This window comes from Cyprinus carpio, chromosome B17 (genome assembly GCF_018340385.1).
Source record: "Cyprinus carpio isolate SPL01 chromosome B17, ASM1834038v1, whole genome shotgun sequence".
Taxonomy (NCBI): Eukaryota; Metazoa; Chordata; class Actinopteri; order Cypriniformes; family Cyprinidae; genus Cyprinus; species Cyprinus carpio.
The window spans coordinates 11,363,506-11,380,430 of record NC_056613.1 but is presented as its reverse complement, the minus strand read 5'-3'; the positions used below and the strand labels follow the sequence as shown (position 1 = coordinate 11,380,430).

Sequence of the window (16,925 nt, the reverse complement as noted above, 5' to 3'; positions counted from 1 at the left end):
AGAGAAGCTTGAGATCACTAATAAAAGCACAGCTGGAATAATAAATGAGCTAAAGCCACAGCAGGCTGCCTTTAGAGACACCCGTCCAAAGACAAGGCACAGAACGGTAGATGAGAGCAGTAGCAGCACAGCTCTTCGGTGGTCTTTCCAAGAGAGAGAGACCATGAGAGATGGAGGGAGGGGGAAATTTAAGAGCTGCCTAAATGAGGTGTTCAGTGGTCCGAGTCTTTACCTTTATTACTTTAATTACACAAAGAAAGAGTAAAATGTCCTTATTTCTGAGAATAAAAAAAAAAAAGACTTTAGGCTCTTTCTCTATAAGCTGAAGGCATGACTGACTCTGAAACGCTATTGTGAAATTTCTTAAACATCATTCTTTGCTTTTTACCTGTTAATTACAACAAAACCAACAGCAATATAATACAAAGTTCCTTTGGGCTGCATACTTCATATTACTACTGCTGAAGTGGCGCAAGGCAAGAGCGGAGAGCAGGAGACTCAGAGTCTAAGATGTCATTGAATTGAGCAATAGAGGGAATATTAGATCATTTTGTGTGACAATTAACGTCAACAAAGAATTTCTCTTGGGGCACAAAAGCACAATGATTACACAACCTGGTAAATATTGTGTTAAAGTCCTTTTGCAATAAGTATGTTGTATTTACGTATGATTACAATCTTGACAGTTTTTCAAATTCCAAGAAAAAAAGCATAAAAGAAATAAGTAACATGTGACATAGTTGACAACATGGTTTACTTCTAACCAGAGGCAGTTATCATTTAGTTTTACAGATGTATTTCTCAGAAAAAAAAAAGGTATAGGTATAGATGTCTACCAAACAGATGATGTAAGTGATCATCTGTTGAAAAGGATATCCTACCATTTCATCTTTCACCAACTGGCACGCTACACTGCCAAGGCTTGTCTGTGAGCCTGTGTAAATAGTCCTTCACTGTCAGATCACTAATGTGTATCTGCACAATATCTTTGACGAAAGACATTGAAAAAGAGACAGTCACCATCAGCAGAGCTGCTACTGTAACACAATCTGGCTGCCACAAAGTATTTCTATGTAGATTACTTTAATCTGTGAGGTGTGTGGGTAAAAACCTCAAAGAGGGCTACAAATGCAATACTGAAGCGTTAAGGTACTCTGAATAACAAAGTGTCAGACATGATCTCATAGCGTCAAAATCTTTATCTTCAGTTCAAATGTCATTTAATTCTAAAGCAGGTGGCCCAAGTATGATGCCATGCACAGACTGAAAAATGATTATTTTTTGCATTATATCATTTAAACTTGTCGATGACAGCTAAATAAAATACAGCTGTAATGCATCACCATGACTTCATGGGGAACCGGTGCGTCACTAAACTGTTGAAAGAAAAAAAAAATCAGTTTATCATCCATGGCTACATTATTGGTTCTGATGCAATACCTCTTCAAAAGCAGGCTTACAAATAGGGGGAATGCTGGTATTCAAAAGTCCATAATTTCTGAATTTAAACTGACTTTGAATTGAGGATTAAAAAATGTAAAAATAGAATTCAGAAATCGCAACTCATATTTGAATTTAGAATATTAGAATTACTTTGATTTCTAAAATGAAAATGAAGTAAATTTTAAATAAACTCATAAACAGTAACTAAAATAAGTGTCATTAATTGACAAGTTTAAAAAGGTCTCGAAGCTCTAGGCCTTTCAGACAAATAAAAAAATGTGTTTTGGAATGTCACCAATAGAAAAAAATAAATTAAAATTATGCATATTTTAATAAAATAATAATAATAATATATATATATGAATTGAATTTCAGTTGAATATGAGTTGAATTTAGTGTTGTCACGGTACCAAAATTTCAGTATTCGGTATCAATAACAGTGAAAATCCACGGTTCTCTGTACCAATTACGGTACCAAAGCAAAACACAAAAACATGCTAATTAAAAAATTTGACTAAACTTTCATTTAATCCAAACTGTGTACATATTTAATTTTAAAGGGATTTTGAATTTTAAAGTTCACAAAAAAAAAAAAAAAAAAAAAAAAAAAACCCAGACCTGCTTTTCTGACTGATCTAACACAAATAATGTTAACCATTTGTACATTCTCTAACATGTATATTTTAGATTCACAATTCATTAAAAAGCCTCTGGTGTGTAAAAATAGTAAATATCATTGTCATCCAGGTTTTTTTTACCCTAATAAAAGTTATAAGCATTAAATAGTTAATAAAGAAACTTAATTCTAATGCTCCTTATATTAGCGTTAGCTGCACTTATGCTAACGATTAACGATTAAGCAGTCTTTCCCACAGCGGCATATGCAATTTCATTCTCTGCCAACAGGAGGTGCATGTAGAGCACGCAAGAGAGAGAGGTTTCCCCGGTAACGGCTGTAATCAAATAAGCCTGAGCCTGCGCTCACAAACACTGCTCAGGAATTACAGGCAAGATGACATCCATAATTTTCTGAAGACAGTCAGTTTTCTTCAGAAAAACAGCTATAAAAAAACACCCGCACCGGGTTTTGACTTTGACATGTGCAGAGCTCATGTTTATTCAACAAAGTCAAAGCCTTTTGGAAAATCCATTTGTGGCGGTCAGTTTTGATATTTCCCAATGTATGGTAAACACACTTGCTTGAACTCTTTAATTTGATCTGGGTGACTGTCTTTAAAGCGTTTTGTTAGTTTGGTGTGTTTCCTCCTTTTGAGGTTGCCTCATCTCAGTGCTTTTATGAAGAGAGCACATCTGCACACCTTTCAGATAACACATCAAGAACCATGTTGACTGGGTACTCGGTACCACCGGTACTAAAAAAAAAAAAAAAAAAAAAACTGGTACCGTAACAAATTCGTTTTTTTAGTACCGACTTGGTACCGAAGTACCGGGTCTTTTGACAACACTAGAAGAATTTCTCTAATTGTAATCAAGCAAATTCCAATTCTGTTCATTCCAATTCAAGTTCTTCGTTTTGTAGCCAATTCAATTCTAATCCAAACAGAAAAGGAGCCAAATCTTCAATTTGACCCTGTCCCTGAAACCACTTGAGTGCTAACCTCCAAACACATCTGATTACATCTGGTCAAGGCATCATCCACTAAAAATGCTGAAGACTTCTGACTGTTGAAACAGTCCCAAGATTCTGCATTGTTTAAAGAAGCTTCCCTAAAGTCTTCTTGCGTCTGAATGAATCTATCATGTCACAATCTCTTTAGCTCATTTGTAAAACACATGCAATCCTTTTTGACCTAAATGCAGTTTACTAAAGAGTCAAAGCATCCCTGTGTCAATGGTTGTGTAATCTACCATGAAATTCTCATTTTTCAAAATTCGTTCTGGTGAACAGTGTTGACAATAAAGCCCCATGACAAAAACTAAAGGTGGACAGCAGATGTCCTGTGAGGTTACCATCCAATATCGGTGTCTCTGAGCTGATGATGAAAACATGAATAACCAGCTTTGAAGGTGCACCAGCTTTGCTATGACTCAAGCACCTCAAGGTGTTTGGATATGGCAAGGGTCCCTAACAGTGAAAAACAGCTCTAATTCAGCAAGACAGAAATCCCAGACACGCCAGGTTATACATGTGCACAAGCCTAGTGTTGGCAATAGGGTGGTGTGATATATCTTTAGTCCAAGATGTACCCCTGAGCGAAAGAACAGAGTTGGGAAAGAGAAGGTCTTGGCTTAGGAAGGATAATTTGTTGTGAGGTCTTGAAGTTGCTGATCAGAGTTGAGTAGACATATTAGAGGAAAGAAGTCCTACCCCCTATGGAACATGCTGAATGGTGAGCAATGAAGCATGTAAAAGCCTTCAACAGTGACAGGACAACTCAGGTAAACGTGAAGGATGATGTCCTTCTCTATTTTCTTAGTAGCTGGATAAAATGTGCGCCCCATTTCTTGTTATTTTGGGAAATCTTTCAAGAAGCCCGGAAGGTCCTAAAGGAAAATTCAACAGTGAGGGTAGAAACCGAACAAAAATAATCAACAGACGATGACTTAATCTCATAATAAGGTTTGTAAAGACTTAATTCCACATGTATTTATTTAGAGATATACATGAAAAGCAAGGACTCTGGTAAAGTCATTAGGCTCTTGTGGAACTAGAAGATTTATGGCGAAACAGCCACATAAACGCCACGGCTATAAATTAACCCCAGCGGCTGACCCGTTTTCAATCAGAACGGTTCCACTTTCCAAACAGATTTGAGAGCTCAAGTTCAGCCTGAAATGGCCAGTTCTTCCTGGAAATCATTCTGAAGCCAGTAAGACGACTTGTGCCAGCTCACGTCTGGGCCGCCATGATATCATTCTGATTACAGCAGGTGCTTCAGCCACATGAAGATCCCAAATGATCAACAAAACGAGAGACAGACCTTTGGTTCAAATATTATTTTATCACCTTATAAACAGAAGCTGAAAACGGCAGGGAACATTGTTGTGTTATACAGATCCAGTACAGATCCAAATCCAGTCCATCCAAGCACAATAACGCCAAGCTCCAAGAAACGGTTCAATTCTGGTACAAAAACTATACTTTGATTATATTATTTATTTTAATTATAATATAATTTAAAAAACAATAATAAACAGAAATCAATTAAATATAAATCAAATTGTATCCCTATTGTATAAGTTATATTAAATTAGTTATGCAAAGAACAAACTGTAAGTTAAACGCAAATAATTATTAAAAATATTACAATTTAGCACTTTAATTCTTTGCTGGCAAGTGTATTATACATCTCTAGACTCCAGGGATGCTCTGCACTTTGTTAAAAAAAATCAAAAGACATTTATGATCTTCTGGATGGTTTTTTTTTTTTTACTATTTTTTATAATTTGTTGTGTGGTGTATTACAGATGACACACCCAACAAGCAAAGATCCAGGGGGCGAAAGTCATTTCTCTGGAATTCATCAAACAAATCAATGTCACATCACTGTTGAGAGTGTGCGTGTATAAAATTAAATTTCAGCTTGCTTACTTAAATGCTTAATGTCACAAGGTGAATTGTATTTGAATCTGCTCCCTTTCTTTTACATTCACAGTAGATTATCCAAAAAATGTAACAACAAATTTTTGGGGTTGAATTTGCAACAAAAAATAATAACAGTATTGTGACATACACTGATAGATTGTAGACATTGTAGACCACACCCCAAAAAGCTAAAATAAAATACGGCAGAAAATAAAACATGATTTTAAAATATGTTAGATAAAAATATATATTTTTGTAGCTCTATCAGCAGATCATGGCACTATCAATGTCATGGGTTTCGATTCCCAGGAAATGCATGATAAAATGTTTACTTTTAATGCAACACATGTCGCTTTAGATAAAACCATCTGCCAAATGTAAATGTACTTCAATGCAGGCAATAGCACTAAATTATTCAATTCTTAAAGATAAAAAGCAGACAACACATCTCTGTGATGTTTGCTGGGTACGTGACAACCATCTAACCAGCCTGCAGACTCCTGGATCCACATGTAGACTGGAAAGATGCCTGCACACACAACCAGCCAGTGGAGACCAGCAACAGCAGACTGCAGATCAGCAGAAGATGGAAAGACTGGTGGCAAATCACCTCAATGAACTGATGGTAACATCTATTATGATGTCTAAGAGAAAAACAAGGGCTGTAGGAACACAGGTGTGAAATCAAACAGAGCTTCGGGTGCAATCAATCAGTCACGGAGAATTAAGTAAATCTCTAAAGTGGAAGGAAAGGGCTTGTTTGTTCTCTCACTATATCGTCATAACTGGTCTTTTGACCTTCAGGAAGACACAAGGACAAGCCCAGATCACATGGACTGTACTTTATGGAAAATTACAAAAAAGGGCTGTGGTTACATCTAGCATGAGCATGTCACCAACATCACTTCCCTAACAACGCAGCCCTGTTTTCTCCTAAATAAACTCTCAACACACAGAGACATGACAAGGGAGGGAAATCAAATTAGATCCGAGTCAGGTGCATATTTCAACAGTAAATGAGGAAACGTCTCATTAACGTCTAATCCTCAAACACTTAAATCTGAAAGGTCAGTAGAGGAAAGGCACCCATAGATCTAGGTAATGTTTTTCATATTACTTCAGCTGATCTTGCCCTGACTGTAAGGCATCTTCTCATTCAAGCCATATTAACTACTTTTGGAGCGTTAATACAAATATACAGCCCACTGGAACTGAAAGTTGCACATTAATGTTTTAAATCTGCCTCTGCTCCACATAAAATATCAACTGTGGTTTGCATGTTTTACAAAGTACTAAGCTGACATCAACATGCTCTCTGAACACAGCGGGTGAAAACCAGATGCTCTCTCGTTTTGACAGAAAAGAATTAGGAAACTAGGAAAAAGTGGATTCCAACTTGAACCTGTCGAAGAGTGTTTTTATCAACTACTGGCACTTTTAACCAGTGTTGGGTAACTCTAAAAAAGTAATTAATTACTAGTTACTAATTACATCTTCAACAGTTTAATTAGATTACTGTACAAATTACTCTCTCCAAAAAGTATGTAGTTACTTTCTAAACCAGTATCAACCTCGACAAGTTAATGATACAAGGATAGACATGAAACAGTCCAATTCTCACATTTAACTATTAACCATGACTTTTGCCTCAATATATTCCTAATTACTGCTTATTAATACTTAGTAAAGTAGTTGTTCATTTTAAGAATTAGGCAGGATTAATGATTTAGAATAAGGTCTTGCAGAATAAGACATTAATAAGTGTGTTGTTGTTTTTTTCTAAGTAATAATAAACAGCCAATATCCCAGTAATATTCATGCTAATAACCAATTAGTTAATAGTGAGAACTGGACACTAAAGTGTTACAAATATTCTTCTTAACTCAAAGTATTTAAAGTGAAATGGGTACATAAAAAGCGTGCATTTTAAGGTTTGACTTTAAATTTAGATGTTAAATCCACTATTGTTTTGTTTTTTATTGTTGTTCTGTATTTTATAAGTATTAGGTTCAATAAATGTAAGAAGTAACTTTAATTAAATTACAGAAAAAATAAGAGTAATCCCTTACTTTACTTTTTCGAGGGAAAAGTAATTAAATTACAGTAACTAATTACACCCAACACTGCTTCTAACACTGCTTGTAATATTTAATTTGATTAATTTTACATAATTATATAATTAATATATAATTAATATTTAAATTATTAGGGTTAATAAAAGAAACTGATTTAAAAAAAATCAATAACATTTTGCAAATAATTATTAAAATAAACCATATTCACACAAACATTGAAATAATTTAAAAGACTTTATATTATTCACATTTAAAAAAAAATGGGACTGGGACAAGACTTACAGTACCAAAACTGAAGGCATGGTTTAAAAAAAAAAAAATGAGGTCATCCTATTACAAAAAAAAAAAGTTGAACCTGTTGCTTTTACTAAATATCAACCCGAGACATAAAAGTGCCCAAAAGTTTAAGAAACACCCACAAAAAATGACATCATGTACAGCAGGCGACACGACCATTCCATATCCAAGCTCAAATTAGCCACCGTTGACAGAAATACTCTCAAGATGCGCAGACCTGCCATTTCCCAACGAAGACGCCCATCTCAGTGAACAAAAGATTTATGAGTTAAACTGCAGGTGTTCACCTTAGATCTGACAGGATGGAAGAGCCAATGCGTTCACACTCGGATGCACTGGATTTAGGCACACAATGCAGCCAATAGTGCACTGCCCTTGGCCAGAGATCATTGGTGAGATCAACACAAGCATCGGCCTCATGGGTAACAGCGAGGAAACGACCCAATCCAACCAAACAAACACAAGCTCACATTACATACAGTACATAACGCCACTTCTACACTGACCTGGTGTAGGAGGGGTTGAGATCCCTAATGGGGGTTCAATGACCAATGGAAACTAAACCGCTGACACAAGCTCAAACGCCACACCCTGGAGGTGACCGCATGTGGCCCGGTGGCCAAAACAGCGGGAAAGCACTGACAGATAGAGTAAGAACAAACCGGCCAGGTGGTTTTGCCAACTGCTGGGCTCCATTTTAACGTCACAAACCAAAGAGATCAGGCCAGAACAGCCTCAAAACCCATATGATTCATCTCAGATGAGGAGCTCTTTGAAACCGAAGCGGGTTTGGCACTTACAAGGGGGATTTTAATGCGAATGATGTTACTCTTCCCATGGCCAAGACCTGCGGTTTACAGGAAGGATCAAGAAGAGAAATAAGACAGCAGTACGAAGCAAACTCCTTTATAAAAATGATAAAAATGGCTAAAAATGGGACTGAACACATAAACAAATGCTTTATTGACTTGGAGTGTGTAATAGTGCCTCAACAAGCTCATCATCTAAAGAGCTAGTTTCCCTGGACATACTGTCAACTAAACAAGGTTTTTCAAACCTGATTTGCCAATTAACAGTGTAATCCTACACTGGGCTTAAAATGCATCTGGGAACGCAGCCAAACATGGTATTGGATTGATTTCTAGAAGCACTAGAGTCAGTGTATAATGCAGCAAATGCCTATTGATGTCCAACAGATCCTGGTAATGCGAATGTGCAATGATAAAGAAGTCCTAAATGATTTACCACTTGGCGTGACAATGATAGGAACGTTTCATTCAATACAATCATTATCAGCTGCACGTGCAACAGTATTTGAGGTCAATCGATGACTCTTGATCATTAAAACCAAAGGAATTCACCACCAAAAGTCATCCACTGGGTGACAGGACATTTGTGCGATGAGTTACGGCAATGAGCTCTCTGACATATACACACATAACCGCAAACACAAAAAAGAACACATCCCCATCTTTTGAGGGTGTACGCCAATGTATTTTTTCTGACAGCACACATTTTTATCATCCTCCCACCCTTCATGAGAAATGATTAAATGAGAGGAAAGAGTGTTTGCAGTGTTAAATGCCTAGGCTATGAAAGTATTCCCTGCTGTTCCTACAGAAGTGCTAACTCAGCCACGAACACGTCCCCTTCCCTGCTTTCCCTGAAAAGACTTCATTTTGAGGATGAAGAAAATAAATAATCCTGACATATAAATGATAGTCTCCACCCCTCGTTACGCTCCATCTCACTGGTTATTCTTGGATGGCTCGAGTGCTATAAGGCAAGTTAAATAGGAAACACTGTATAGCTCATGCATTTTAAAACGAAGCTCAGTAAAACGAAACATCCAGAAACGACATTCAGGAGAGAGTTTAACAGCACAGAATATGGAAAAAGAAAGAGCCTGGCACACACCAGACTACTAATGAACAAGGTTATTATAGCTCTGAAAATCACAGTACTTTAAACTTAACCCTAATCTAATCAATATTCATGAGCTAAACCTAATCACAATCAGGTCTTTAAACCCATCTATCATTCCCATAAAAGTGACACTTACAGTTTAAATATCAGTTTTAGTCTTCATACCCTGTAACTGCACCACAAATAGTTTCATCTTCCTATGACGACACAAACAATTGGGTGAAAATGCAAATGAACTGTGATTTGCTGTTTTACACGTCAATTGGTTCTTGTCTAAATGGACAATTTGTTTTGATAGAATACAACTATGGGAGGGAAAAATCAGGCTTTGGAATATAAATTCAAACCATTAGAGACAGAAATTACAAATTATTCTCTCTTAGGCTATCGTTTTGTATTTTAGAAATCGCATACATTTACAAAGGTATAGCTTATCATTAATATTTATATAAATTCTAATATATATATATATATATATATATATATATATATATATATATATATATATATATATATATATATATATATATATTTATCATTAATATTTATATAAATTCTACCAGGCCAGATGGTGGATCAGCACCTAGAGACGGCCTCTACAGCCCTGAATGTCAGCAGAGACCAGGACAAATAGATGCAAATAGATGGCTTTGACACAGTCTGCACTCTTAAATATAAAGGTGCTTCACGATGACAGAAGAACCTTTTTGTCTAAATGGTTCCATAAAGAGCCTTTAACATCTGAAGAACCTTTCTGTTTCACAAAAGGTTATTTGTGGTGAAAGAAGGTTCTCCAGAAAAAAAAGGTAAGAAAGAGATGGTTCTTTAAAGAACCTTTGACTGAATGGTTCTTTGTGGAACCAAAAATGGTTCTTCTATGGCATCGCTGTGAAGAACATTTTGAAGCACCTTTATTTTTAAGAGTGTGTATTGTTAAAAGTGCTATATAAATAAAGGTGACTTGATTTGATATATATTTGCATATATATATATATGGTGTTTATATAAGGATTTATACAAGACATTTTTTATGGTGATTTTTTTTTTTACTGCAAGTTTTTGTCTTCATAGTTTTTCATTAACAACTCTAGCCTTTCTGATGAGGCAAGTATTACGTACAGCACAGAAATGATTCAATCTTCCCAACCATACTGAAAAACCACCCAAATAATCATCATTTCATCTCTTTCTAGTGTTTATGAGCACAAATTCATCAACTACAGTGACTACAGTGATTTCTATTGAATTGTGTCCAGAGGCAGAGGATGTCCTCATCCCAAACTGACTCATAGGCCTATTCTACCCCATTAATTTTGTTTCCAACCTGCTTAAAATATGGACTCTAGAGTTCATGCTGAAAGCAGAGCTCCATCAGGCACAGGAAAGTGCTGTTTGAACTCTTTGCTCGAAGTGTAGATTATTTTTCCAGAGGGACCTGACTCTAACAGCTTTTGCCGAATATGATGCAAACCTCTGGGTCAGACTCTGGAGACACATTTTTCCTTCTCTTTCCCTTTTTGCTGCTCATTTCCAATCCATCACACTGCTTCCCCTGTCCGTCAGAGCCTCGTACCTTAAGCAAACCTCAGACTGGCATATCTGATGACTTGTGGTGACGTCTCTGGGGTGGGTGTTGACACATTCGAGTTGGCTTTGAATTGCTTGCCAAAAGCTGTCAGACAGTCAAACCTTCCATGGATTTAAACACATATTTCACAGTACCACACCTAATTGGGCTCCTCAACAATCTGTGATCTTAAAAGGTGTTGATTAGGAGGGATTCATTTCAAGGAGAGACCACCAACATCTCAGTGCTACAGCCATGAAAACAGGTGCGGGTATTTGTCAAAGCGTCGGAACATGTCCTCTCAAGGTTAAAGTTGTCTGGGAAAGTCACTTAATACTTCAGGGAAAATTGCAATTGGCCATAACACAGAAACACTCGAAAAGAATCGACCTCATTCCAAGACGTGGGAGAGTTTTAGAGAGCAGTGCACACAGCCGAACGTATGAGAGCAGAGGACTCACTTCATTGCTCATACAAATAAAGATATCAAGCTTTGAACATCGAGGCGAGGCGGAGCAGCCGAGGTCCTCCGAGAGCCAGAGAAAGGCGACTTCTAATGAATGCAAATAGATTCGGAGTCTGTGAAGATGGGTAGGGCAGTAACCCAAGTATAAATTAGAAGAGAAGAAGAAAACTTATTAGGAGGAGGAGATGATGAATCATCACTGATGATGATGTGATAGAGATGTTTTAAATATTAATCAGCAGTTGTTACAGACTGACATCACAAGATAACGAGATGTGTGTGTGTGTGTGTGTGTGTGTGTGTGTGTGTGTGTGTGTGTGTGTGTGTGTGTGTGCTTGTTTTTGAGTAAATACAGCACGTAAAGTACCAAGAAAAAAAAATAAAATATGTAAATACAATGGTTTACAGATAACTTATGGTAATGAAATGACTACACATATTAAATATAATAATAATAATAATAATAAAAAATTGTGATTAAATACATTTAATTATAATTATAATTATGAATCATTTTCTCTTGTTTTTTAGTATTTATATAAACACTCATATTCAATTGTTTTTTTAATATTGATAGTAATATTTACATAAATGCTAAAATGCACAAAACCTAAAATACATAAAAAATTTATTAATATTAAAAATATAGCATTTACATAAAACTAGTTTTTATATAAGCATTCATATGCAGGAAATGCTATTACAAATGGAATTTAAATAGGTCAATTAAGGAAAATGCAAAAATGTTCAGTAAAATAAGAAATGGAAAAATGCATTAGTGAATAGTTGTTTCATATTTCACTTGAAAAATGTACATTTTCACATATTAACACCTCTTGACAAGGCACATCTTTTTTTTTAGCTACATAAGACAGAATGTGTTTAAAATACAAGCACTTTAACATGGCACCTCCACAATAGAGCGAGAGGCACAACTGTGATTGTAAAGTGGTTGATTTTGCTGTCAGAGACATTTGTAAACGGATATAAATCACACACAACTGTCCTCAGCAATAACAGACTATAAATAATTGAGGCTGTTGGTGGGCACAGGTTGCTGATTTAGAAACTCTTTGTATGCTAATTTGCTGCTGGTTAAAAATGATGTTCACAGCAGATGTAGACAGTGTCGCGTTGAGCACATGACTGTTCTTACAGGCGCGTCTCTGCCGCAGGGTTTCATTTGCGGTACACCGGTACACATCGATTAAGCAGAACATATGCAGTGCTTTAGTTGAGGGTGTTTGCTAATAAGAATAACCAAATCGTTGTTTCCACGCCTTAATGGTGGGACGCTCGCTACAGATTAAAAGAAGTGACCCTCAGGGTAACTTTCCAAATTGTTTGTCTGTGGCTGAAACATTGAACTAATTAAATTAACAGGAAGTGGCTTAAAGATTATCGAGGAAGACACTATGGCCTGCTGGCAGAGAAGTGTCCTCATTAGCTCGGTTTCAGTAAGTGGGTTTTGCTCTCCTCATAACTGACCAGACGTTTAGGTTTGCGATGGTTTTTCACTCTTCTGTAATGTGAGTTTTGAGTGAATGAGCTAAAAGGAAATGGGCAGTTTTCAATCTGTCTATCATTCTCACCCAAGTTGTCAAAAACCACTACATGTAAAAATATAAAGACGTGTCAAAATAACAAAATTCATACTTTCTGACATTACAAAGTCTGGAAGTCAAATCTTCAACAGCATACAGATGTCAAAAAGACTTAAACAACTGAGCTCATACGTTTACATATCCCTGCAGAATGCGTTTGGCATTTTTAATTTGCCTAGAAAAAAATATATATATGGTTTTTGCATATATTCTACAATACAATAACTTAAATTTGGGTCTTAGGTTAAATTTTGGCTCTTGGTTCTTAATATTATGTGCCATCAATAACTCTCACAGCTTTGTTATGTACGGGCCCCTCAATTTTCCAGATTGTTCAAACTTTTCAAAAGTCTGGGGACTATTTCAAATGTGCCAAGAATGTAAACCAGCAAAGCAGAGACTCACGGAAAATGATTGCTAAAGACAACAAACAGCCAATTAGTTTATTCTACCCAAGTCACAAATGTAATTATTGAATGAATGAATGATTGAATGAATGAATGAACACTGGAATTGTAAATAAAAGCAGTATTTACTATACTTCCGATGTGTTTAAGAGAACAAAATCTTAACTTTCATGAACATTTATGCATGTTTGTATCCATTATATATAGTTTTTATGCACATTATGAATCATTTAATTGCATTTTATCTCAAATTCTACATAAATTCCTTTTCAAATGGATAATATCAGTGTAAATTTATTTATAATTGTTATGTGCAATATATGTAAATATATGTCAGAGTTTCTTAAACATTTGTAACTTATGGTTTTATTATTTAAAAATCTTTTTGAATGACTTGTGTTGACGAAACTTATGAAACTAGATTCACCAGGGGTATGTAAACTTATGTGCTAGATTTGACCAGTGCAGCTTAAATGACAAGGTCATGACACCTCATTAATTCTATACGTTCCTAGCAGAGCAACAGAAGCGACAGACCATTTCATTGGTTTGTGTTTGTTAGTGTAAACAGACACATTCTAGGCGCAAAACTGTCACCAAATGAGACAGACCTGTTTACATGCACCCCATCTGTCAGACTGAAAATATAACTGCGTGTACTGATAAGAGATGTGTCAACTGCACTGTGGCAGTGAGAGAAAGACAGAAAAACATGCGTCTTACCGTCGTGAAGGCCAGGAGCTCCTCATCATTTAGCTTGTGAACTGGATTATTCTTCTGAAAGTCTATGCTGCAAAACAACAATCCATGATCAAACAAAAAAATCAGCACATAAATAAAGCCCACGTTTCTTTTAGTTCACGATTCAAGGAAACAAAAAATGATCATTAAAAAAAAAAAATCCCAGTGCATGCAAGATCTTGTGCCTCATCCATTATTCTTTTTTTTTTAAACATTTGAGAATTGAGACATATTTCATAAATAAAAACTATGAAATAATCCTTCCATTATGATTTATTTGCATAATGACACATTAGTGTAATGCATAAACGTCTCATTATTACTTTGAAGATCCTCTCAGTAATTTGTGCTTCATTTATTAAATAAAAAAAGAATGAAAACGAAGTTCAACTATGTACCAAGATAGAAAGATAGATCTTAAATATAGGCTTCCTTTTCTCCATGTTCTCAGTAATTTGTGCTTCATTTATTAAATGGGGGGGGGCTGTGAGGTTTGAAATACGACCCCCGGATCTCATGAAATTCACCCGATCTATTGCAGTTGTCACAGACAGTCAAAAGGATAAAATATGAGCTTGCACATCTCAAACCTCACTCAGCAGTTAGTTCAATTATTTAATCCTATTATTATACCCATAACTCAATATTCTAGGTAACTTCAGCTCCTTTCCTCAAGCTGTAACAGTCTGAATTTCTCATTTGAGTCAGAGTTCTTTACGTTAGCTGAGGATAATACATGTATGGTGGGCTGTTTGCATTCCAACAGAATGCTGTTAAACCGTACGTGCGGTTTTGCTCGACTGCACCAATGACGGCCCATAATTCACCTTCAACCATCACGCAGCCCAATTAAGGCCCCTGGCCTGCATAATTACACCCTGCTAATTATTCCACGCCTGCAATTTGTCTCCTAGCAGCCAGTCAGGCAGGATGATGACCTTTCTACAACAAACAGGGCGCACAGCCTAGTAACAAAGCTAATTAGAGAGCAGTGTAGGAGAACCCCGCACCTCCTCCCGGGGCTGAGATGGGGGTGGATGACCATCCACTTTTTTATTCAGGATGGAGAAGACTGCTATCAGTGTGCACTTGGGCACAAAAAACATATTCTGCAAGATGAAGGCCTGACACAGCACTTCAAAGTTACTAAGATAAAACAAGAATCTCAGCAATAACAATGATTTACACATCCCCAACATGATTAATGTCGAGCTGCGGTTTTAAAAGTCAGGAACTAAAATACTACAGCTACTAAAACTAATCTCAAGGATAAGGAGACAATTTTTTACTTGGATTTTTGTGTCTATGAATTTTTAAGCACATTTCAGCCAGAGGACCTGTTGAAGTCATACTCGTAAAACGGTTTGGCTTGGGCTTTGACAACCTGATTTTCAGAAGTATGTTCAATCTCACATGCACAAGGTAGACTCTTAAAACAGTCTATAATAAAGTGTCACAAACCAAGAGACATATACACACACATACCTGTGGCAAAAAAGGGATGTGTGTTTCATTTAACTGTTGACAGTGGCAGTATATGCAATTCCTCCGCAAGATTTAAAACTTCTATAAAAGTGAAACTTTTAACTTCACAGCAACATCCTTGCTACTCACAAATTCATATGTGGATTCAATTAAAACAAATGTAAAATACTGTTTTAATAAAAGAGGAATGCTGATTTAAATATCTAAAATGTTCAGCACACAGTTACTGTTTTGCAGTTATTTGTTTAGTTTAGTAATGTCTACTTGAGTAATTTGGGGTATGGAATTTTTGCACCATTTTGATCCGTTTTTTTAACCGTTGGCCTATGTACACATCTATCGAATGGACATTGCATCAGGTCTCACAGCTTTTGGATTGTTGCACAACATTACCATCGCATTTTAAGATGAGACTTAAAAAAGTAATATAATAAATGTAAAAAATAAAGACTTTACTCAAATACCAAAACCTAAATATTACATTATATTTCAAAATTTAACGTATTTCAAATAAATTAAATATTATAAATAAATGTATTATATAAAGCAAAACAAAACAAACAAAAAAAAAAAATAGTAGTTTTAATTTAAAAACTCCTCCCTCTTATCATCGTGTCACACACAGTCTACCATCATTTGAAAAGAAAAATGTCTTAGTATTGAGCCCTGATGATGACACATCCGAGCGAAAGTCACGATGAACAATATTGATACAAATTGCTGTCTGCTGAATTGGGCTGTAACATACTGCCAAAAATGCAGTTGCAAGCAATCACAAATAGAAACTAGAAAAGAGGCCACTTTTGTGCATCTGTGTATAGTCATTACTGCTTTTTCGATCTGTATGAAATGTTCTGAAGTCAACAAAACAGTCACAATTACTGCTCTTCATGATCGGTCAACGGTTGTCACTTCAGAGTACCTAAGTACTGGTGCTCATCCTGTTACTACAGCCTCCATTGAAACAGGACATATCCACATCGACTGAGACACTCACCATGTGGCCAGTATAAGGGTCTGTTCCTCAGCGCTGAGGTCCGGAAGTTCATGTTCAGATGGTTCTGCCAGGTTAATCTGGTTCAGGACTGTATCATCACTCAACTGATGATCCTATAAACACACACAGGCATGAAATCCAGAGCAGATCCCAAAAAGACCTTAAAAAGTGTATGTCCAAAAAAATACAGTTTAGATGAGAGAAGAAGAAAGGAGGAGTAGTTAATTATTAAAACATTTTTTTTGGGTGTGTGGAAATGTGATTTTTTTTTTTTTATGGGGAAGCATTTATAACTTTGCCCATCCTGTCGTCAAACTTTACATTATTAAAGTGTCATAAAACAAGCATTTAGCTCTTTAATCCCTTTAGA

The 16,925-nt window shown here is 36.0% G+C and overlaps 1 protein-coding gene across 3 annotated transcripts in view; it reads right to left on the bottom strand.

The window, feature by feature from the left end:
* LOC109106946 (tetratricopeptide repeat protein 27-like) overlaps positions 1-16,925 on the bottom strand; it is an 81,355-nt gene that overhangs the window by 37,896 nt on the left and 26,534 nt on the right. For all 3 annotated transcript variants that reach the window (XM_042742206.1, XM_042742205.1, XM_042742204.1), the window contains 2 exons: positions 16,556-16,668; positions 14,056-14,122 (listed from right to left, as the gene is read on the bottom strand). In XM_042742206.1, coding sequence (XP_042598140.1) covers positions 14,056-14,122; positions 16,556-16,668 — 180 coding nt within the window. The remainder of the gene's footprint in view (positions 1-14,055; positions 14,123-16,555; positions 16,669-16,925) is intronic.